This window comes from Cnephaeus nilssonii (assembly GCF_951640355.1).
Source record: "Cnephaeus nilssonii genome assembly, chromosome: 11".
Lineage (NCBI taxonomy): Eukaryota > Metazoa > Chordata > Mammalia > Chiroptera > Vespertilionidae > Cnephaeus > Cnephaeus nilssonii.
The window spans coordinates 44,538,006-44,560,003 of NC_137082.1; the positions used below are offsets into that span (position 1 = coordinate 44,538,006).

At 36.7% G+C, this 21,998-nt stretch overlaps 1 protein-coding gene across 3 annotated transcripts in view; it reads left to right on the plus strand.

The window, feature by feature from the left end:
* The window catches only part of RELCH (RAB11 binding and LisH domain, coiled-coil and HEAT repeat containing), a 103,330-nt gene that overhangs the window by 70,466 nt on the left and 10,866 nt on the right, over nt 1-21,998 (plus strand). The window contains exons 19-26 of one of the 3 annotated variants that reach the window (XM_079784923.1): nt 1,032-1,080; nt 4,148-4,227; nt 8,463-8,569; nt 9,468-9,567; nt 16,931-17,013; nt 17,215-17,278; nt 18,890-19,028; nt 21,005-21,121. In XM_079784923.1, coding sequence (XP_079641049.1) covers nt 1,032-1,080; nt 4,148-4,227; nt 8,463-8,569; nt 9,468-9,567; nt 16,931-17,013; nt 17,215-17,278; nt 18,890-19,028; nt 21,005-21,121 — 739 coding nt within the window. Of the gene's footprint in view, nt 1-1,031; nt 1,081-4,147; nt 4,228-8,462; nt 8,570-9,467; nt 9,568-16,350; nt 16,434-16,930; nt 17,014-17,214; nt 17,279-18,889; nt 19,029-21,004; nt 21,122-21,998 lie in introns of those variants that run through there. The other 2 variants (XM_079784922.1, XR_013814234.1) reach the window with 2 other exon arrangements.

Below are 21,998 nucleotides of genomic sequence, written 5' to 3' on the forward strand. Positions count from 1 at the left end.
TAAAGCAAAAACAGTTGACTGGACAAAATTCAGAAAATAAGTTATGTCCCTGTTAATGTTTGTGACCTATAATAATTTATCTGGCCTTAGTCTTTCATGTGTGAAATGAGGAAATTGCTTCAGTATCTTTTCATTTATTAAACAGGGGTCTTCATCTCAGTTTAATCTGAATATGTAAATTAATGCTTGACCTGCCAATAAGAGGGGAAACCAGACCTTGATGTTACTGTAGAATAAACAAGATTATTTTATATTTTTCACTAGAATCTAATTATCAAATATAATTTGATTTTATTGTTGTCAATAGTGACAAAAATTGTTTGGCATCTCCAAAAGAAGTAACTACTATTTTTTTTTTTTAACAAAAACAAGTAAGAGTCTACTTTAGCATTTACCAGTAAGAGTTGACTTTAGTGACCTGAAAACTGAAATCTGTGATGATGTTAATAATAAATTATTGAAACAATCATTAGTTCTAACTTAAAATATTTAAGTGAAATTCAGTATTTGATGTTTACATTTTAATTTTAAGGAATTTAAAATAAAAGACTTAATTTAAACAGATGGATATCACATGATGAATATGTTACTTGTTGCATATCCTGAATGAATGCAATTTCCTTTTCATTCCTTCTAAATAGAGCAAATGTTTTGTTCGGTAATTTTGATCATATAATATCTACCTAAATAGCCCTTCTATCATCAGTTTCAGTTTTAGGAGGTGGTAATTTCAAGCATTTAAAATCATCTTGGAAATTAATTTAGTGAAGTAAACTAAAGGTTCTTCAGAAAACACTTGCTGACCTGAATTGATTTTATAAATATTTTGTCTCTTGAAGTATTATTTTTAGTAACTTGACTCTTCTTTTATCCTAAACCTGTTAAAAATGATTACATTTCTGAACACTTGAATGAATGGTCTATAAAGCAAAATAAATAAATATATAGTAGTATTAAACATATCATTTATTTGCTCATTGACTGGTCCATGAACCTGAGACTTTTTTGGATCTTTTCTTTGGATTGCTTAGGTAAAACCTCAGTTCCAGGAGATTCTAAGACTATCTGAAGAAAACATTGGTAAGTTTGTTATTACTTTTAGAAACAATTGGATCTCTTTATTCAGAAAAAGTACTATATTTATTATATGCAAATTGTATAAATGAACTATCTAGTACAATTGAAAAGGAAAATTTATAGTATGGAGCTCTTCCTTTTACAACTGTGTGACATTTAATATCCTCCTCATGAGGTGCTAGTGAAATTAATCTGAGATTTTAAAGAAACCACAGACTTAAATGGGTAGCTCCAGCCCTTCTGTTGATAGTTTTCAACTCACCTGTCTTAAGAATTCTGGTTGTAGCACTGTTGGCCTAATAACTTGTTCATGTGTGAATCTTACATCCCTGTGTATTTTTCTAGTTTTTAGGAATAAATTATGGAAAATGTTAGGGAAAAAATATGTATAGTATAGTGCTCCTCCCCTTTTTTCGAATGTACACATCAGCAATTTTCAACCTTTTAATAAAACAATTATTGATTTTAGAGAGGAAAGGAGAGGGAATGAGAGAAACATCAATCAGCTGCCTCTTGCACACCCTCTTCTGGGGATCAAGTACACAACCGAAAAATGTACCCTGACAGGGAATCAAACCAGCGACCTCTCAGTGGACCAAACAATGCTCAACCAACTGAACCACATCATCCAGGGTTTCAAACTGTTTCATCTTATGGCACACATAAACTAACTACTAAAATTCGGCAGCACACCTAAAAATATATTTTTTTGCCAGTCTGACAAAAAAAAAAAATAGGTGTAATTTTGATTCATACGAGATCTCGGCTATTGTGTTGGCTGTTGTCATTTTTTTTATTTGACAACCTAAGTAAAAGAGGTCAGTGCCTCTGACCAAATAGTCAGGTATTGCTGTCTTAAATTTTTTTGTGGCACACTGGTTGAAAATCACTAATAGTTGGTATTATCTTTTAGTTAATTATTAATTCTGATGATAAATTAATGAAGAATATTTACATGTTTTAGAAACTCACAGCTTTTATAATTATTAGTTATCTGTAAGTGGTTAGCTGTTCACATAAGAACTGGGTTACTAACTCCTGTATATACAGTGCATACTTATGAATTTAACTTATGTTCCTAGCCTCAGATTTACCTCTAAACTACCATAGTATTACTCAAGCAATGACAATATTCCCTTAAAGAAAAAAAAAATTACTGTTACCAAGATAATAAATAAATCTCAAATACTAGTTGATATGAATTTTGAACTTTCTTTTTTGCTAAAATTCCTTTAGGGAAGTCAGGTAAGACACCTTTTCAACTCAGTTTGTTTCTGAAGAGAATTTAAAACTATATAAAAATAGGAAAAAAACGTAATAAAATATTTTTAGTACATAAAAGCAAATATAAAGCATTCAAAACTGTGCCTAAAGGTCAATAAGCAAGAGCAAGCTATTGGTGTTATAAATAGTAACTGTCATATCATCGCTAGAACCTTTCTTTGAAATCATCTACAGGTGCTACATTTAAAAAAAAAAAATCTCACTTTCCAGTAGTCACAAGGCATTCTCCTGTGGTTGGATGATTCTCTATTTCCCCTGCTTTAATTAGCCTGACTCCTGGCTGAAAATCCCTATAGAAGATGCAGGAGGGGCTCTGGAACTAGGCTAGTACTGGATACCAGGTAGTATCTCATATCTAGAAGCAGATTAAATAATACACATTTAGGCGCCTCCTTTAAGCTGAGTGCCTTTACATTTCATTGAATACTTCAGATTGAAAGCCTACAAATTTATGGAAGAACTGCTTATATGAGCACTTGGGAGGTTCTTAAAGAAAACTCTGATTTCTGATTATGGAAATGAGTATAGCATCTCATTTTGGTTATTAAAGTTTTTCCCCATCTATCAAAAATGTTTATGCTAATGATTCTGTAAAAAGTAGTAAGTTATCCTATCTAATAAAAGAGTAATATGCAAATTAGCCACCACTCCACTACACCCACAAGCCAATCAGGAGCGAGTATGCAAATTAACCCAACCAAGATGGCTTCGGCCACGGAGAGAGCAGGAGGGAGGCTTGGGTTTCCCCAGTGATGGAGGAAGCCAAGCTTTCTGCACACCCTGGCCGGGCCCAGGCCTCCGCTTAAGGCTACAAAGTTTCAATTATAGAAGATAAATAAATTCCAACAGAAATGGCTGCCACCACCAAGCGAGCAGAAGGCTTGGCTCCACTGAAGGCTACAAAGTTTCAATTGTAGAAGATAAATAAATCCCAGATACCAGGGCCTCGGCTTGGGTCGCCGGGGGGAGTGGCCAGCCTGCAAACCACCACAGGCCCCTCGCCTAGGCCGCCCCACGCCCCAAGGGAACCCCCACTCTGATCCGGTACACCCTTCAGAGCAAACCAGCTGGCCTCCACCCATGCACCAGGCCTCTATCCTATCTAATAAAAGAGTAATATGCAGATTGACCATCACTCCCAACACACAAGATGGCTGCCCCCATGTAGTCAAAGATCCTGCCCCCATGTGGACACACGATGGCCAGCATGGAAGGGCAGTTGTGGGCGATCAGGCCAGCAGGGGAGGGCAGTTGGGAGGGACCAGGCCTGCAAGGGAGGGCAGTTGAGGGCAATCAAGCCTGCAGGGAAGGGCAGTTAGGGGTGACCAGGCCAGCAGAGGAGGGAAGTTGGGGGCAAACAGGCTGGTAGGGGAGCAATTAGACATCAATCAGGCTGGCAGGGGAGTGGTTAGGGGGTGATCAGGCTGGCAGGCAGAAGCGTTTAGGGGCAATCAGGAAGGCAGGCAGGCGAGCAGTTGGGAGCCAGCAGTCCTAGATTGTGAGAGGGATGTCCGACTGCCCTCGAGGGGTCCCAGATTGGAGAGGGTGCAGGCTGGGCTGAGGGACACCTTCTCCACCCCCTCCCGCCCCGTGCACGAATTTCATGCACCGGGCCTCTAGTATTTTTATAACTCTCAGTAAATATATTTTAATCAAAATTATTTTTCAAAGTAATGATATTGTAAGCCTTGTAACCAGTTGTAACTTTAAATATAATTAACATTGTGATTTTTTGCTTTGCTTTTAAAATATACTAGAATTTTAAAAATTATTTTCATAATTTTAGATTCCTCAGCTGGAAATGGGGTCCTCACTAAAGCCACTGTCCCCATTTATGCAACAGGAGTTCTTACGTGTTATATTCAGGTAAGGGCAAAAATCCTTTTACTGGAAAATGTAGAAGTACTTTCTATTAGTTACCTAATATTATGTCTTTTTAAATGTGTATAGGTGAAATGTTATCCATAAAGGAAAACAAAGCATTTATTCATTTTATTTGATTTATTATTTATAGTGGGAAAGCGTATTTGAATAAGTCTCTGAGTAAAATCTCTATTGAATAAAAATTTAGAGATTGTGTTCTTTTTGATACTTTGTTAGAAGTGTTAGATTGCACTTATTTAGCAGTTTCCTTCTGTTTTATGATGAATTTTTCATAACAAAGAAAGCACATATTAGGTAAATTAAAACAAACTACAAAATGCTATAGAATACTGTACTCTCATCAGTTTTAGCAAAGTACTTTTTTATACATTTTATTGTTTATTCTTAAAAATTTTTTTCAATTACAGTTTACATTCATTATTATTTTGTATTAGTTTCAGGTGAACAACATATTGGTTAGATAACCATATACTTTACAAAGTGTCCCGCTGATATTTACAGTACCCACCCGATACCATACGTAGTTATTACATTATTGACTATATTCCCTATGCTGTACTTTACATCTCCATGACTATTTTGTAACTATCAATCTGTACTTCTCAATCCCTTCACCCTCACCCAGGCTTATAACCCTGCCCTCCCCTCTGGCAACCATTAATCTTTTCTCTATATCTATGAGTCTGTTTCTGTTTTGTTTGTTCATTTATATTGTTCTAGCAAAGTACTTTTTTTTGTTAATCCTCACCTGGGGATATGTGAGAAACACATGGACTGGTTGCCTCCCACACATGCCCCAAACAGGGAGTGGGGAGTGAACCTGAAACTCAAGTATGTGCTCTTAACGGGAAGTCAAACCTGAGACCCTTCAGTCACAGGCAACTCTAACCACTAAGCACCACCAGCCAGGCTGCAAAGTACTTTTTAATCATACTTTATTTTTTTAAATTATTACTGCATAATAAATTATCCCAAAACATTAATGGGTTATTCTGGCCCATTTATTTGCTCATGGGCTTTGCTCAGCTAGGTTTCTCTTCTGCTGGTCCTACTGGTGGTTACTCATGTTTCTGTCTTCAACTGGTTGGTTGGTAGGGGGCTCAGCTAGGATGGCTGATCAGTCTCCTTATAATCTTAGGGCCTATTTCTCTCCATGGGGCCTCTGGAACAGTAGGGCCAGACTTATTGCATGGTGGCTCAGGACTCCCAAGAGTACAAAAGAATTTGCTAGGCTAAGTCTTAGGCCTAGAATTAGCACATCACTACTATTATATTCTATTAGAGGCCCAGCATATGAAATCATGTGCTGGGAGGGTCCCTAGGCCTAGCCTGCGTTCAGGGTCATCTTCTGCCCGCTCGCCAGTCCCCAGTCCCACCCTGCTGCTGCCCACCCTGGTTCTCCATGGTTCCCCATTCGCCATCCAGCAATCAGAGCCTGTGGGCTGGAGGGAGGGACCAATAGGTCAGCCGTTCCACCTGCTCGCCAGTCCCCAGTCCCGCCCCGCCGCCACCCACCCTGGTTCCCTGTTGGCCATCCAGCGATCGGAGCCTGTGGGCTGGGAGGAGGGACCGAGAGGTGGTCAATGCACCTCATAGCGACTGGTCAATCGGTTGTTCTGGTCATGACGTCGTGATGGTCGCTGGCCTTTTATTATATAGGATTTGTTAAAGAAGTATCAGCCCAGCCCAGATTTAAGAGGAGAGACCTAAACAAGGACATGAACCCGAAGGTGTGGTTCATTGGTTGTCACCAATATAACAGACTACTTAACATTGTTTTAAGTTAATGACACACACATGATGTGTACTAAGGCATATCAGTCATTTTTAAATGTTAAGCAAGTTCCACTAGTAAGGTGAAAATATTGACTCAGGATAAAAGCATTTTGGGAAATTATAATGTGAGAATCAGAAAGGAAAATCTTTTGTCCTGAATTTTCTTTCATTTTTTTTAATAACATTTATTTTGCCTTTTGAATTCAAAGTACAGCAATTTATATTTATTACACTCTTCTTCCAAAATAGATATGAACCATCTTATAATATTAAAATATAGTTCTACATTATCCGCATAATACCTTGCAATAGAAGCTCCAGTTCTGTTAAAGTAGCACAGTATTCTTTTTTTTTTTTTTTTTTAGAGAGAGAGAGAGAGGAATGGAGAGGGAGAGAGAGATAGAAACATCAATGATGTGAGAGAATCATGGATCGGCTGCCTCTTGCATCAAGCCCACACAACCTAGGCATGTGCCCTGACTGGAATCAAACCCTGACCATGACCTCCTGGTTCATAGGTTGACGCTCAACCACTGAGCCACGCCAGCTGGCCAGTATTGTTTTGAACTTTCCTTTTCTACACTAGTTCTTAGACTACCTCATAATGTGGTCTCTCTTCCTGTCCTTAAATTCATAGAGATTTAGTCTTAGCACATGCCAGGCACAATAGTACGAATACCATTCTCCTCTCTGTTTAATTTTGGAAGCTGTTTCAGCATAATAACAAGTGTGATGTCAATATTTTTCTCTCTCTTGTTTAACCACTGCAAGTTTGTATGTTGATTTTGACCATAAATAGTGTTTTAAAGCATAATAAAGTACCAAGTATAAGGTTTGCCTCAGAGTAAGTAGGCCCTTAGTAGATTTGTTGAATAAATGAATAAGGATATATCTTTTGAGTCACTATATGAAGTCCAAATATCTGAAGAGATAACTTCTTAGTTTGTTTTTTAAAAAAAAGTAATTGAGGTAGCTATCATAGATTGCCAGTGTTACTTGTTTTAGGAAGCACATACTAGTTAATATTTTTGTTACTAAACAAAATTTTCTGTTAGGGTAAATCACTGCCCTTTTGCTTTGGTTAACAAAAACTATTTTGAATCAAATACATAAGCAGTGTATCTTGTTTTGAGCTTTTAAAAATGAGAAATAGGATTGTAGTAAATTTCAAATTAAAAAATCCATGCTCACTTAGAGTTGTAGTTCATAGCTCTTATTTCACACTTAACTTTTTCAATTCATTTAACAAATTTATGTATACTTTTTGCTTGACATAGGCAACTAAAAATGGGTGAAATCACTATTTCAATGTAGCTCTAATGCTGATTTGTCAGTCTAAACTTTTCACTAAGTAGACTGTCGTGATCTAAAACTGTTACATCCATCCTTTATTCATGCTGATCATTACTTTTGTTGATTCTTTATCACTACCTCATTCTAAATTTGTCTTACTGTGTAGAAAAAAACAGTAGGTGATAATCTAGTCTTCCTCTGGAAGCTGTTTATTGTTGATTTATTATATCCCTAATGACAAAAAAAATGGTATCCCTAATGACAAAAAACTTGACTTTAATTTATTATATATTTTCTGATAGAATGTCAAATTTCCCTTTCCTTTCAGATTCAGGATAATTTAACATACAGTTGTGTGTGTTTTTAACATTCCTTGTTTAGCAGACTTGCTTTTTTAAAAATATATTTATTAATACAGTGCTGTGTAAGAAAAAAGACAAATATTTTCTGATTATTAAAATAATAGTTCATTAAAGTTTTAAAAAATATAGATTATTTTTCAATCAAGGGCGCAACTATTTCTTTTCAGAACACAATTGTCTATATTTCATCAAGCATGCAGTTTCTCACCACTAAGATGTTGCAAATATAATTTCTTGCAAATCGATTTTCTACTATTAGGGGTTAGCTGTTTTAGTAGTTTGTATTTAAGTATTTAGAGCTAAAATTAATGGGAACTAAAATTGGAAAAATAAATTTTAATGAGAGAATATACCTTTTTATGTTCTAAACCCAGATTGTGTAATAAAACTTTCTGCAATGATGGAACTAGTCTGTATCTCAGCTGCCCGGTAAGGTAGCTGCTACCCACATGTGGCTATTAAGCACTTGAATTGTAGCCAGTACAACTAAGTCACTGAATTCCTTCTTTCACTTAATTTTAAATTTAAATTTAAATATGAATAATCACATGTGGTGGGTGGCTACCACATTGGACAGCACAGATCTAAAACTTTGAAGTAAGATGGTCTTTGTCTTCCCTAGCACTGTGATTATAGATATGCTTAATAAATACTTTTAATTAAAATGCTTCCAAATTAGGATATTTTCCCCTTATTTGGTAAATTTTTCTAATGAGAGATAGTAAATTATGGTTTTAATTGTACTTGATTGCTTGGAAATTCATTATCAGTCTTTTTCCTCTGTAGGAAGAAGACAGGAAACTGTTAGTTGGATTCTTAGAAGATGTAATGACCCTGCTTTCATTGTCTCATGCTCCTCTTGATAGCCTGAAGGCTTCTTTTGTGGAACTGGGGTAAAAATAATAGCTTACCGTTTTTTAAAAGCCATATACAATTTTTACATTGGATTTATGGAATATATACTTTCAGTCCAAAAAGATTGGTATATACATCAGCTCTCTTGGTTTTGAGACAAGATTTTTTGTATTTTGTTTTTGCATATTTATATATTAATATTTTGTAATCAATACATTATAATAAAAGTGTGGGGAAAGGGCACAGACTTATGTTTTCTTTAAAGCATTTGGAGAAACAAAATCAAATACAGATTTGAAGAAAATTTTGTTTTTCCAAAACTGAAAAAGGAGCCCCAAGTGAAAGCCAGGTCATTAGGCTCCTATTTCTGTTCCATTTTATTGCCTAGTCCCGCTCATACTCACATCATCTATTGCTAAAGCAGTGTTAATCCAGTCTTCTCTGAAAACAGGCTTATACATTTATTAATACTATCTTGCATTGTGATGGGTTTCACAGACAGCTTGCCCTTCCGTACAGATGATTTGAGTTGATGTTATTTGATCTTACAGCAGCCATATGACATAGTAGGACATGTATTGCTTCTCCAGTTTTGATATAAATAGTTAGATCTACAGAGGCTGTAAAGTGCCCATCTGACTCTTAGTCTGGCATCCTTTCTTTTTCATCTCATAGGTAAATTTTATTTTTCTTTATCTTTTTAAAATTTTAACTTTTATGCTATTAAAGAGTTAAAAGTATAATTTTTGAGTATGCTGGAAGTTTGTAGTTTTATAGGCTGACTTCCTTTTTTAAAGAATCTTAGATATAACACATTAAACTATATTTCATGTTTTACCAATATTTTATTATTAATAATCTGTAAATGTAATATTTTTCAGTACACCCCATAAGGCACTGTGGCTCTTACTTTAACCTTGATTTTTTTTCTTTCAGTGCAAATCCAGCCTACCATGAGTTATTGTTAACGGTTTTATGGTATGGTGTTGTCCATACTTCAGCACTTGTGAGGTGTACTGGTGCTCGGATGTTTGAGGTATGTAAACAATGCTTCTCTTGGTTCAGATTATAATGATTTTCTCTAGAAGAGGGAGAGGGAGTGTTTAAACAAAAATGGTTTTGCATACTATGTTATGTTGCTGTGTGTTTTATGGTATTGAATGGTGTCTAGTTGTGAACTGTGTGATGGGGCAGAAATTTAGCTTTGACATATTTAAGAATGTGATGTTATTCTTAAATGTCAGTTCCGTTTTTTTTTTAATTTTCTTTTAAATCGTATTTTAATTTCCATTCTATGTAAATCTTTCTAACCACTCTGTTTTCTGAGTTATGTGGCTACTAAAATAAACTGAAGCAATATATTTTTTAAGTTGTAAAATATAGTTGTATTCATAAGTAGCATTAAAAAATTTATTAATGTAACTATGGAAATATTTATTTTATTGATTATTCTTACTTCACTATTCTCTCACATATCATATCCAGAATAGCATCCCTATAGATTATCAGCCCACAGATTTATAAGAGAGAAAAGACTGTTCATGTAATTTAACTAGATTTTCTTAAATTGCCACCTACCCAAGTTAACTATGAAAATTGAAATACCTATCTTTTGTATCCATCATAGAGGAAATATGTCATTGCCTAAAAATATACATATATCTAGAACTGGTATTTTAGCACTAAAATTGGTTTTGAGTATTTCTTATTGCTGTTGAGTCTTGCCATAGAGCCAGACTGCCTGGGTTCAGTGTCTGTCTCTGCCACTTAGTTGCAAGTTCAAACTCCACTCTGCCTCAGTTTCCTCATCTACAAAATGAAGATGATAATAAGTATGTCCCCAAAGGATTTTTGTTAATATTAAGAATTAATACTTGTAAAGCCTTTAAAACAGTACCTGGCACATAATGAGAGCTTAATAAATGTGTTAATCATTATTGTTTGTTTTTTAATTTATGCTAGTCACACAATAATATAGTAGTTTAGGGAGCATATTTATCCCAACTAAAGTTTCCCAAATATGCATGTGATTTTAAAATGTCTGAAAACATTTATTTCCATAAGAAAAATGGGATAATTCAGTTCTTCCTGAATTTCAGAATTTTTCCACAATTTAAGATACATTGCAATTGAAGGATAGAGCTCTGATATATTTAAAATATATAATTTCTGAAACTTAAATATGTAAAATAGATTTGTGGAATTCAAAGAAAAGTTTATTGTTATCTGGAGGTTGAAAATTCTCTGTCCATGTTACTCCCTCAGTTATGACTCATCCTATCTAATAATAGACAAATATGCAAATTGACCATACCTCCGACACACCCACAAGCCACGCCCACCATCCAATCAGCGTGAGTATGCAAATTAACCCAAACCAAGATGGCTACAGCCACAGAGAGCAAGGTTTCCTAGGTAACAGAGGAAGCCAAGCTTTCTGCCTGCCCTTGCCAGGCCTAAGCCTCCACTCAAGCTACAAAGTTTCAATTATAGAAGGTAAACAAATTCAAACAAATGGCGACAAAATGGAGCTTGAGAGAGCAGGCCAGGGTTGCCGCCGGCAACAGGGGAAGCAAAGCTTTCCACACACCCTGGCCGGGCCCACCCGCTTAAGGCAACAAGGTTTCAATTATAACCCCAACAGAAATGGCTGCCTGCCTCGGAGCAAGCCCCGGGCTTGGCTCCGCTCCAGGCTACAAAGTTTCAATTGTAGAAGGAAAATAAATTCCAGATACCAGGGCCTCTGCTTGGGTTGCCAGGGGGCGTGGCCGGCCTGCAAACCACCACAGGCCCCTCGCTCAGGCCGCCCCACACCCCAAGGGAACCCCCACCTGATCCCAGACGCCCTTCAGGGCAAATCAGCTGGTCCCCACCCCTGTACCAGGCCTCTATCCTATCTAATAAAAGAGTAATCTGCAGATTGATCATCACTGCAACACACAATATCACTGCCCCCATGTGGTCAAAGATCCTGCCCCCATGTGGACACAAGATGGCCACCACAAGATGGCCAGCAGGAGAGGGCAGTTGGGAGGCACCGGCCTGCAAGGGAGGGCAGTTGAGAGGGACCAAGCCTGCAAGGGAGGGCAGTTGGAGGTGATCAACCCTGCAGGAGAGGGCAGTTAGGGGTGACCAGGCCTGCAGAGGAAGGAAGTTGGGGGCAAACAGGCTGGCAGTCGAGTGGTTAGGGGGTGATCAGGCTGGCAGGCAGAAGCGGTTAGGGGCAATCAGGAAGGCAGGCAGGCAAGCAGTTGGGAGCCAGCAGTCCTGGATTGTGAGAGGGATGTCCGACTGTCCGTTTAGGCCCGATCCCATCGGGATCGGGCCTAAACGGACAGTCAGACATCCCTTGAGGGGTCCCATATTGGCGAGGGTAAAGGCTGGGATGAGGGACAACCCCCCTCCGTGCACGAATTTCATGCACCGGGCCTCTAGTATTTAATTTTAAAAAAACTATAATCAAGTGTTCTTTGTCATGGTTAATGTCAAATTAAAAATTCTGTTTGATGTCTAGTATAAGTTCCTTCTGGGTGTAAATAATTTTTTACTATTCAGTATGCTGAAAAAGAGTAATTACCATGAAAGAAAAAAGTCTTTCTTCAATCCCTTCTTTCCCCCAAAAGAAAAAAAAAAAAAGCCCCCCTTTAAATGAAGAGCTTTTTCTTTAATATAAGCTCTTCATAGGATTTTATTCTAAGACTATAAAAACTATTGCTTTTAAACCATTTGTTTCTAAAATGTATGTATACACTGGTGAAGCAAATCATTTGAGTGGAGATAATTTAAATAAAATGAAGCATCCTCCCATTTTATTTGTGTTTGAACTTTTTTCTACCTTATTTCTTATATGTGGCTTTTGTCAGGTTTTCACTTTCCGTGTTTGCTATCAGTGCTGGTTGTAAACTATACCTATGCTTAAGCAGTTTTCAGTGTTCTCTCAGGTTGATTATGAGCTTCTGAGTCTAATTTGAGAGATTTATTATAATACTTTTTCAAATTCATTTATGATAAAAAAAATTTTCACTGAGCATGCTAATAAAAGTCATGGTTACTTTTTTGTCAATAATTCATATTTTAAACTAAATTGTATTAAAGGAATAAGTATATTTATAAGATTTGTTTTGATACTAATAGTTTATAATTTATAATTATGCCTGCTCCCCCCACAAAAAAAAATAAGTTAATTTAAATTAAAAACATAAAAACAGGACACCTGAAATTTTAAAAATAAATTTTAATGTGAGATCAGAAACCATAGAAGAGAAGTCAAGAAATGATATACCAGGAACGTAATATGAGATACTTTAGTGAAATTGAACACTAAATTTAGCTTGAGTTTTCAGACGCAGAACAGAAAGGGAAAATCCAGTCAGTCATGTATTCTTTTTCTTTTTCTTTTTTAATATGTATTTATTGATTTCAGAAAGGAAGGGAGAGGGAGGAGAGATAGAAACATCATTGATTGTCTGCCTCCTTCACGCCCCCTACTGGGGATCAAGCCTACAGTCTGGGCATGTGTCCTTGACCAGAATCTAACATGGGACCCTTTAGTCCGATGCTCTATCCACTGAGTCAAACCAACTAGGGCTCAGTCATGTATTCTCATCCTACCTAATAATAGAGTAATATGCAAATTGACCATACCTTTGCTACACCCACAAGCCACGCTCACCAGCCACGCCCACCAGCAAACCATTGCAGGGACGCTGGGGTGCTGCCGCCGAGCCCAAGGCCTGGAAAGCCTTTGGCGGAGGCTTTCCAGGCCTTGGGCACCAGCGGGGAGCCTGCATGGATCGCAGGCAACCACTGGGGGTCGGCTCCTGCGATCCGTAGCAGCGACGCTGGGTATGGCCAAGCCCAAGGCCGCCGCCCGGGGCCAAGCCCCGACCCTGAAAGAAGGCAGAAGGCGGTGGCCACAGCCAAGGCCTGGGTCCCTGGTGCCGGCAGAAAACTGGTGCAGGCAGCCAGGTGAATGAAGGTCTATTGCACGAATCTTCGTGCAAACGGGCTGCTAGTCTTATATAATATCCTATATAATAAAAGCCTAATATGCTAAGTGCCTGGTCATCCATTCAACCAATCAAAGTGTAATCTGCTAATGATATGCTAAGGCTGCTCAATCGCTCGCTATGACATACACTGACCACCAGGGGGCAGGCAGTTGACCGGTCAACCCGTTGCTATGACATGCACTGACCACCAGGGGGCAGATGCTCTGACTGGTCGGTTAGCTTGCTGCTGGGGTCTGGCTGATTGGGACTGAGCGAGATGGGCTGGACACACCCTGGAGCCCTCCCGTGGTCCCTCGCAGCTGGCCAACCTCCCATGTCCCTTTCCAGCCCCGATTGTGCACTGGTGGGGTCCCTCGACCTGACCTGCACCCTCTCACAATCCAGGACCCCTCGGGGGATGTCGGAGAGCTGGTTTCAGCCTGGCCGATCCCACAGGCCAGGCCGAGGGACCCCACTGGTGCACGAATTCATGCACCGGCCCTCTAGTTGTTAAATAAAAGGCAGTATATTACTCTTTTAAGTAGCAAATTATTATTGAAATGGATTTATAAGGTGACTTTATCATGTGACTCCCAGTGTGACATAATGGATTTCCCAAAAGATGCAGAAAGAACTGCATATAACTATTTCTTATGTCAATCATAAGGAAATTAGCATGTAACATTGGACTACAACTCACAGAAGGCATGGGCTTTAAGACAAATGTGATTGAGTCCATTTTCTAGTTCACATCTAAAACCCTGGACAGGTTACTTAATTTCTCCAAGGCTCATTTCTTCATCTGTTAAAACATTGATAATAGCTGTACTTACCTCATCAGGTTCAAAGATCAAATGAGATATTGTATGTAAAGTGTGTAATAATTCATAGCTCTTAAATTTTGCTTTCCGGTATTCTAGCTGAACCAGGCATTAGACTTAAAAACTCCAGAGCAATGAAAAATTAACTTGTCCCTAGATTATCCTTTTTTTATTAATATTTTTTGGCTGGCACAAGGTAGCAGACATTTTAACATACATTCTAATGATTCAAATCTAAGCTACTTATTTATAAAATGATAAGAGCTTTATTTAACAGTATTTGAACTTCTTTTTTGTATTTCTTTGTACTTGATATCATTAATGTTTAAAGTAGAAAAAAAAAAAGTTCTTACGTCATTTTATTCCTGTCTAATTATCCATGGATTTTTTTTAATAAAAATTATTTCAGAATGTTGAAGTAGATTCTAAAGTGAATCAGTTGTTAAATGGTAACAGATTATTGTAAAATTAAGAATCTTCACATAAAGTGAGCTCTGCTCCCTCTGATGTGTTGTGTAGGAGGAATGTATTAAGATATACACACAGTGTTTGGCTTTTGTTACTAAAAATTCCATGACATCTTTTATCTTCAAGAGGACTAGTTCCACTACCAGAGAACAGATTGGTTAGCATTTAGCATTAATTTGTGTTTACATTCTGAAATTGAGAATTAGAATATTGCCCTTCTCTACTAAACTAATAAAATTTAGTAATTTATTTACTTGAGCCTTTAGAGAAATACAAAACAGAAAACTACTTGAACCAGTCAAATATATTTTTTTAATGTATGTTTTTTGTGGTAACATTGGTTTACAACATTATATAAGTTTCAGGTGTGCAAAATTATAAATTGACATCTTAGGTACTACATCATGCTCACCACCAAAAGTCTAGTTTCCATCCATCACCATACAATAAAATGTTTTTAATTTAATAATTTTTTCTAATATATTACAAAAGCTTATATCCTTGGAGTACTCATAAAAATTAACCTCATGTTGCCCTAACCAGTTTGGCTCAGTGGATAGAGCGTCGGCCTCCGGACTCAAGGGTCCCAGGTTCGATTCCGGTCAAGGGCATGTACCTTGGTTGTGGGCACATACCCAGTAGGGAGTGTGCAGGAGGCAGCTGATCAATGTTTCTCTCTCATTGATGTTTCTAACTCTCTATCCCTCTCCCTTCCTCTCTGTAAAAAATCAATGAAATACATTTTTTAAAAATTAACCTCATGTTTCTTAAATGCTTAGTCTTAGTCTTGCACAATATTTAGGTATATTATGTGTAATTAGTAGCATAACTGTCCTTTAAGGTAGATGACAGTATCACCATTTTCAGATGAGAAAATTTGAGTTTCAAGAGATTACATTATAATATATCCAAGGCCACATGGCTGATAAGTGGAGAGCTAGAGTCTGAACCCAGATCTTATTCCCACATGTCATACTTTCCACTAGGCTATATTATATCTATCTATAAGCTATGTGATGTAAAAAGTTGGGGATTTCCCTATGCGATTTAAAACTTGCTCTAGAACAATCAGAAGCAATTTAGTGGTGGTGCTAGCCATTTGAGTTTTGTTTGAAAACAGTGCAGTTTGTACTTTATTGGTCATAATAAAGTCACACCAGATTTACTTAAATAATTTTAACCATAGAACCCAGTATGTATCTTCTTTTTAGCTTTGTTTTAAAGTAAAGCTTTTTTTAAAAATTGCATTTTAATTGAACATATAAATTGCATAGACTATTTGACCAAAAGTACAAACTGCTATTAAGTTGGTGACAAACTCTGTTCTTGGGGACTGCCAGGCTATTTAAGCTTTATTTTCCTCCTAAGCGTTCTCTGCCTTTATAAAGCACTCTAGTAGCAATATTTGCTTAGCTCCTAATTTTGTTTTTGCTTTTGTGTTTTCTCTCTTTCTCTTGGTTATTCCTTTCTTCCTCCCGTGGCACTGTGTTTGCTCTTAACATGCATCACCTGTGAATACCCCCTGCGCTGACCAATCAGCTGTTGGTGAAGGGGGTGAATGAAACTCTGGTAGCTCAGAGGGTTGTTCCTGCTCTCATTACTCTCTCCAGTGACCCTGAAATGTAAGTGTGGTCCCTGCCTTTTACATTCAGCATCCTTTTCAAAATGCGCCTGTCAAGAAGTAACCATCAGCTTTTAAAGTCATTGAAGAATATACTTATCTCTTTAACAATATTGGAGTACACTTATTGATTAAACTTTATCATATTTAAGATATTTATGTATCTGTAGGTCAACTTGCATAGTAATCTTAATTTGGAGGCCATTTATTTAAAAATATATAATAGTAGTATTAGTTCTCAATAAATATTTCCAAAACTTAAAAACATGCTGATGGACTATTTCTTCCAAGCCACGAAGGGATGCTCTGCTAATCTCACTAATATATTGTTACCAGTAAGTATAGTGGCATGAACCAAAGGCTTAACATTTAATGCTCGAGTGGGTGACTAAACCAAGAAAGGCCAATCAGTCTGCCTGCCCATCCTCAGTCACAGCTAACCCAGTTCTCATTCCAGTTTACCAAACCATTTTTTATTGCATGTTGACTGGTTTACAGCTGACTCTACGAGGCATGAGTGAAGCGTTAGTTGACAAGCGGGTTGCTCCGGCCCTTGTTACCTTATCCAGTGATCCTGAATTGTGAGTTTCACAGACTGCGACCTTAAGTTATCCTGTCTGCCTTTTTGAGCATTCTTCTTGGTCTGCCTTTTAAAATTTTAATTTGTCATTGCTAGAGTTGTAATACAGTATATTTACATTGTACTTACTTTGATATACATTTTAATAATAGTTATTCATCTCAAAGAAAGCTTCAGTTTCTTTCTCTTTCCATTCTAACAGCTCCGTTAGGATTGCCACAATTCCAGCCTTTGGCACTATTATGGAAACAGTTATTCAAAGAGAGGTAGGAAATGGTTGAAATTTATTTCTGTCTATATAGGGTTGAGGTGATGATAACACATTATCATACATATACCTGGTTGGGACTGGGGACAGGGAGCATCATACCTTTCATTTTATTTCTTAGTGTGGCCAGAGGAGGATCTCAGTATTTGAAAACATAATAGTCTGCCCAAAGTATCCTATATAATAGAGATGTAATATTCAAATGGTCGCTACACCATGAAGCGTAACGACCAGATCACGGATCAGCAGGAGGGTGGGGCAGCGAGCTACAAGTGGGCAGCAGAGAGCTACAGGAGTGGGCAGGGCAGCAAGCCGGGGGGCGGAGGGAGCTACAGGAGGGCGGCAGTGAGCTACTGGCGAGCTACTGGCGCACGGATTCGTGCACAGGGCTTCTAGTATTATCATATCCTAAGGAAATCTCTAGTCTTTCTTCTCAATTAGAAAATTAAGTATAAACCAACTCCCAGATGTTGGGTATTGCAGTTTTAGATAATCCTTCAAACCACTCTAGTTCCAAAGCTTTCTGTTATCCACTAGATTCTGGACAGCCTGCATAAATTCCTGCTTGCCAGTTTGTACAGATGTAAAGACTACTTTGTCAGATAATTTTAGGAACACAAACCTATCTTGGTGTCACAAATGGAGGCTGGAGGGCACGTGTATGCTCCTGACTATGTCATTGATGTCATGCTGCAAGTCATAGTAGACTGGTACCTCGTTGTAGCACACTTCACTATGACAACACTCTGTCTTGCCTGCTCCACACTACCACAGGCTCCTCCCTCACATTTTATTTTGATTTAGAAACTTATGTTTTAATTTCAACTTCGTTAGGTTTTATCTGCCACATTAACTGTGAGACACTTCTCAAAATTAGGATCACAATTTCATTCTTTATTATGAAATTGGACATGTCTTTATATAAATAAAATACCCTATAGGATTAGAAGATAAATGATTTGTGGGCATGTTACTTTGCCACTTTAATGCAAAAGAGATTTTCCATCTAATAGACATTTATCAAAAAAGAAAAACTATTTTGTAAGATTTCTGTCATGTAGATTTTGTTATAACAAAAATTAAACATCTTTGTTATTTATGTAAAAAATGTTTTCCATTCTTCATTTATATATTTCACTGGTGAAGCACATTTAAAAAGTACATCATTCTGCCAAGCTTGCAGTTTTGGCCGAATTTCAACATGTTCTTAAATCCTAAAATAAAAACGTCTTTTAGGGAAATGTGAGTAAGATATAAGTCATTAGTGACTCATTGCTTTCGGAAGGTGAATAATTGGGTAACTTACACTGTGATTTGTTTTAAGAATTATAATTTAGATACAAAATATTACTTATCTCTTTTTCCTAAATATTGTGGGATCTTTTTATTTGTTTTAACCATTTTTCAGGTAATATTTTTTATTTTTTAAAACAAAAAATGAGGAATCAGACATAAAATGTAAAAGACTAAATAAGTACTTAATTTCAAATTTCTACTACCATGTTGATATAAAATATTTGACTCTGATGCTGCAAGCCATGTTTAATGTATACCTTTCTACTCAATTTTTAATATTCCATAAAATGACTGTACATATCCACTTTTTAAGTTGCTGGAAAGAGTGAAAATGCAGTTGGCTTCTTTCCTGGAAGATCCTCAGTATCAAGACCAATATTCTTTGCATATAGAGATCATAAAAACATTTGGGAGAGTTGGGCCTAACGCAGAACCAAGGTTCCGAGATGAGTGTAAGTTGCATTTTTCTACCTTTTTTTCTTGAATTGTAATGTCATATCAGAGAAGATTACCTTTATTTTGGCTATTGAATCTACCCTAGAATATTTTTTGAAAGTTTACTTCTATTTTTAGAAAGCCTCCTATTTATCATTATTTTATTTGCAATTTTGAATCTTTATTCAATCTGCTCTTAAGAGAAAGGCTTCTGTAATGGCCTTATATAGTGTTTTTCCTATTTTCTTTGGCCACTAAAGATCAGTTGTAGAATTATGCACATCTGGGTTATCACATTTTTAACCATTTATCTCCATCTGAGAGGTTAAGAAGTGAATTTTTTTGCCTTTTTAAAAATTTTGTTTTCATTGTTGAAGGTATTACAGATGTCCCCTTTTTGCCCCCATTGACCCCCTCCACTCTGCACCCGCAAAAAATAGAAGTGAATTAATTGATACAGATGTCATAGCCCAGGACAGCACATATACCGTATAATGAAATGTTGAATTCTGGAGTATATTTTTGTCTCTCTTCTGAGATTTAGGACGATTCTTAATTATAGCTTTTAACTGCCTCTAGACTAGGGTTTAAAATAACTTCTATAGATTTGATTTCTAGTTAAGCAATTTCAAGAGGATATTGAACAGTATGATTGGTGAGTTTCTAAGAAAAACATTTAGGAAAGAATTGCCTCTGTAATTGGTCAGAGAAGGAGCAGAAGGAATAAAGAGGCTGTGTGTCAATAGATAAAGAAGTTCAATGATGGTAAGTTTTAAAAGGTTTGAGCAGAAATGAACTAGAGAATCTTAGAGACTATTTTAGAGCCACCATTTTGGTGGCTCTGTTCATTAATTGGCCTCAGCATGCCAATGAATGAATTAGAATTTAAACATTTTCATTGGGAAATCATGAATGTTTGGAGTTTTTATATCCTAAATTTGTCTAGAGCTCCTGTGAATTATATTGTTACTAATTTTCACAATTCAAAAAGTCCCCTAAAAATGGCCATTATTATCCTAAGTTTTTGTGGGGTGGTTTTTTTTGCCATTTACTAAGGCAAGCAAAAAAGTTGTGTTTATAGTATCTGTTTATTGAGGAAGCAGGAGGTTTTTCTAGAAGAATGTGGCTTTAATATGCACAAACTCAATGTGAACATGAAAGAAATCAATGTAGTTGGTCAGAAGTGTGTGTTTATGAATGGTGTTTAGGGTTCCCCAACCAAGCAGAGACTTGAGATCAACAAGGGGGCATGTGATCAACAATTTGATAATTACAGACCCTGGAGCCATTTCTCTAAGAAACCCTGGTGTTAGGGGGAAATGGTATGTAGAAGTCTCAATCTTAGTCAGTAGGGGAACTCAATGCTACTGAATTGGTTACTGTTTCTTGAGCCATCACTTTTATTTTAGCAGTAGGTTGCCTATACTTTTGAAATTTTACATGAAATGAATATTGAGATATAATGTACTGAGCCCACTGAGTGACTTAAAAGCACAACAACCAGTGCTGTTTGACATTGGTCTTTGCCAAGAATTTAAGAAACTAGTTTTAGAAAGGTGTGAAATAATTTGATGTTGAAAAAGAAAACATATATTGTGTTTATCTTTTGTTTAATAGCAATGCTAATACCTGATTCTTATAAACTTATTTGTAAAGATAATAACATAAAAAGAAGGTTATTTACATTTGTTTAGTTTTTATTTTTCAAATTGGGAAATTGAATTGCAGTGAGGCCAAATGACCTATATAATGTTGATAATTAGGTCATAATGACAAGTGCTACAGTCTATTTCTCCCAAATCCCAGATCACTCTATATTCTGAAATATATACTTTCTTTCCTATTAAGGGAGAGAAAGCTTAGAACGTGACATCTTTTGAAACTAACCTAGAATTAAAATGAAATTTTATAAATTAAAATGAGGAATTATTTAAGATGTATGAGTATTGTACGTGTCTATTTGGATAAAAATGTAATACTTTTCTTTTTTCAGTTGTTATACCACATTTGCATAAGCTAGCCTTGGTGAACAACTTACAAATTGTGGATTCTAAAAGACTGGATATTGCTACCCATCTTTTTGAAGCTTACAGTGCACTTTCCTGTTGTTGTATCCTTGAATAATGCATATCTGATTTATATAACCAATTTTACAGTGAACTATCTCTGTTGTTAAAGGTTAAGAAGTAGAATTTTTTTTCTCCAACTTACATAATGATTGCAAAAAATTAAAAATTTGATTTGACTTGCCCCACTCCTTATTCTAGCTGACTCATAACTTTACATAAGTCCTCTGTGCTTATATACTTTTAAAAAAACTGACTAAAGTTTTATTTATGTTAATCAGCTATATAACTGAGCAAGAAATGAATTATAGCTGAGGCTTTTGTTAATCAAAAGAAAGCCTTGTATGAGTTCTGGAGGGGGTTTTTCAGTGAATGTTTAACCATCTGTATCCAGTGGAATACAATGAATTCCTCTTGAGAGATATCACTCATTGAAAAAGTACAGTGCACCCAGGCTGATGTGGCTCAGTTGATTGGAGCGTAGTCCCGTACTCCAAAAAGGTGGCGTGTTTGATTCCCGGTTAGGGCACATATACAGATTGTGGGTTCAATTCCCTAGTCAGGGCACATAAGGGAGGCAACCAATCGATCTCTCTCTCTCTTCCTCTCTCTCTCTCTCTCTCTCTCTCTCTCTCTCTCTCTCTCTCTCTTTCTCTCTCTCCCTTCTCCCTCCCTCCCTCCCCTCCTCCACTCCCTCCCCACCTTCCTCTCTCTAAAATCAATAAAATAATAATAATAATAATAATTTGAAAAAGTCCAATGCTGGCTGATCATCTCTAGTGGAGGAAAGCTCAGAGATCACCTAACATATCAACCACTGCATTTTATAAATGATTAAAGTAAAGCTTACATTAGTGACTTCTGTTTTTTTATCATTAAAAAGCAAAATTGTGCCCTAACAGTTTTGCTCAGTGGATAGAG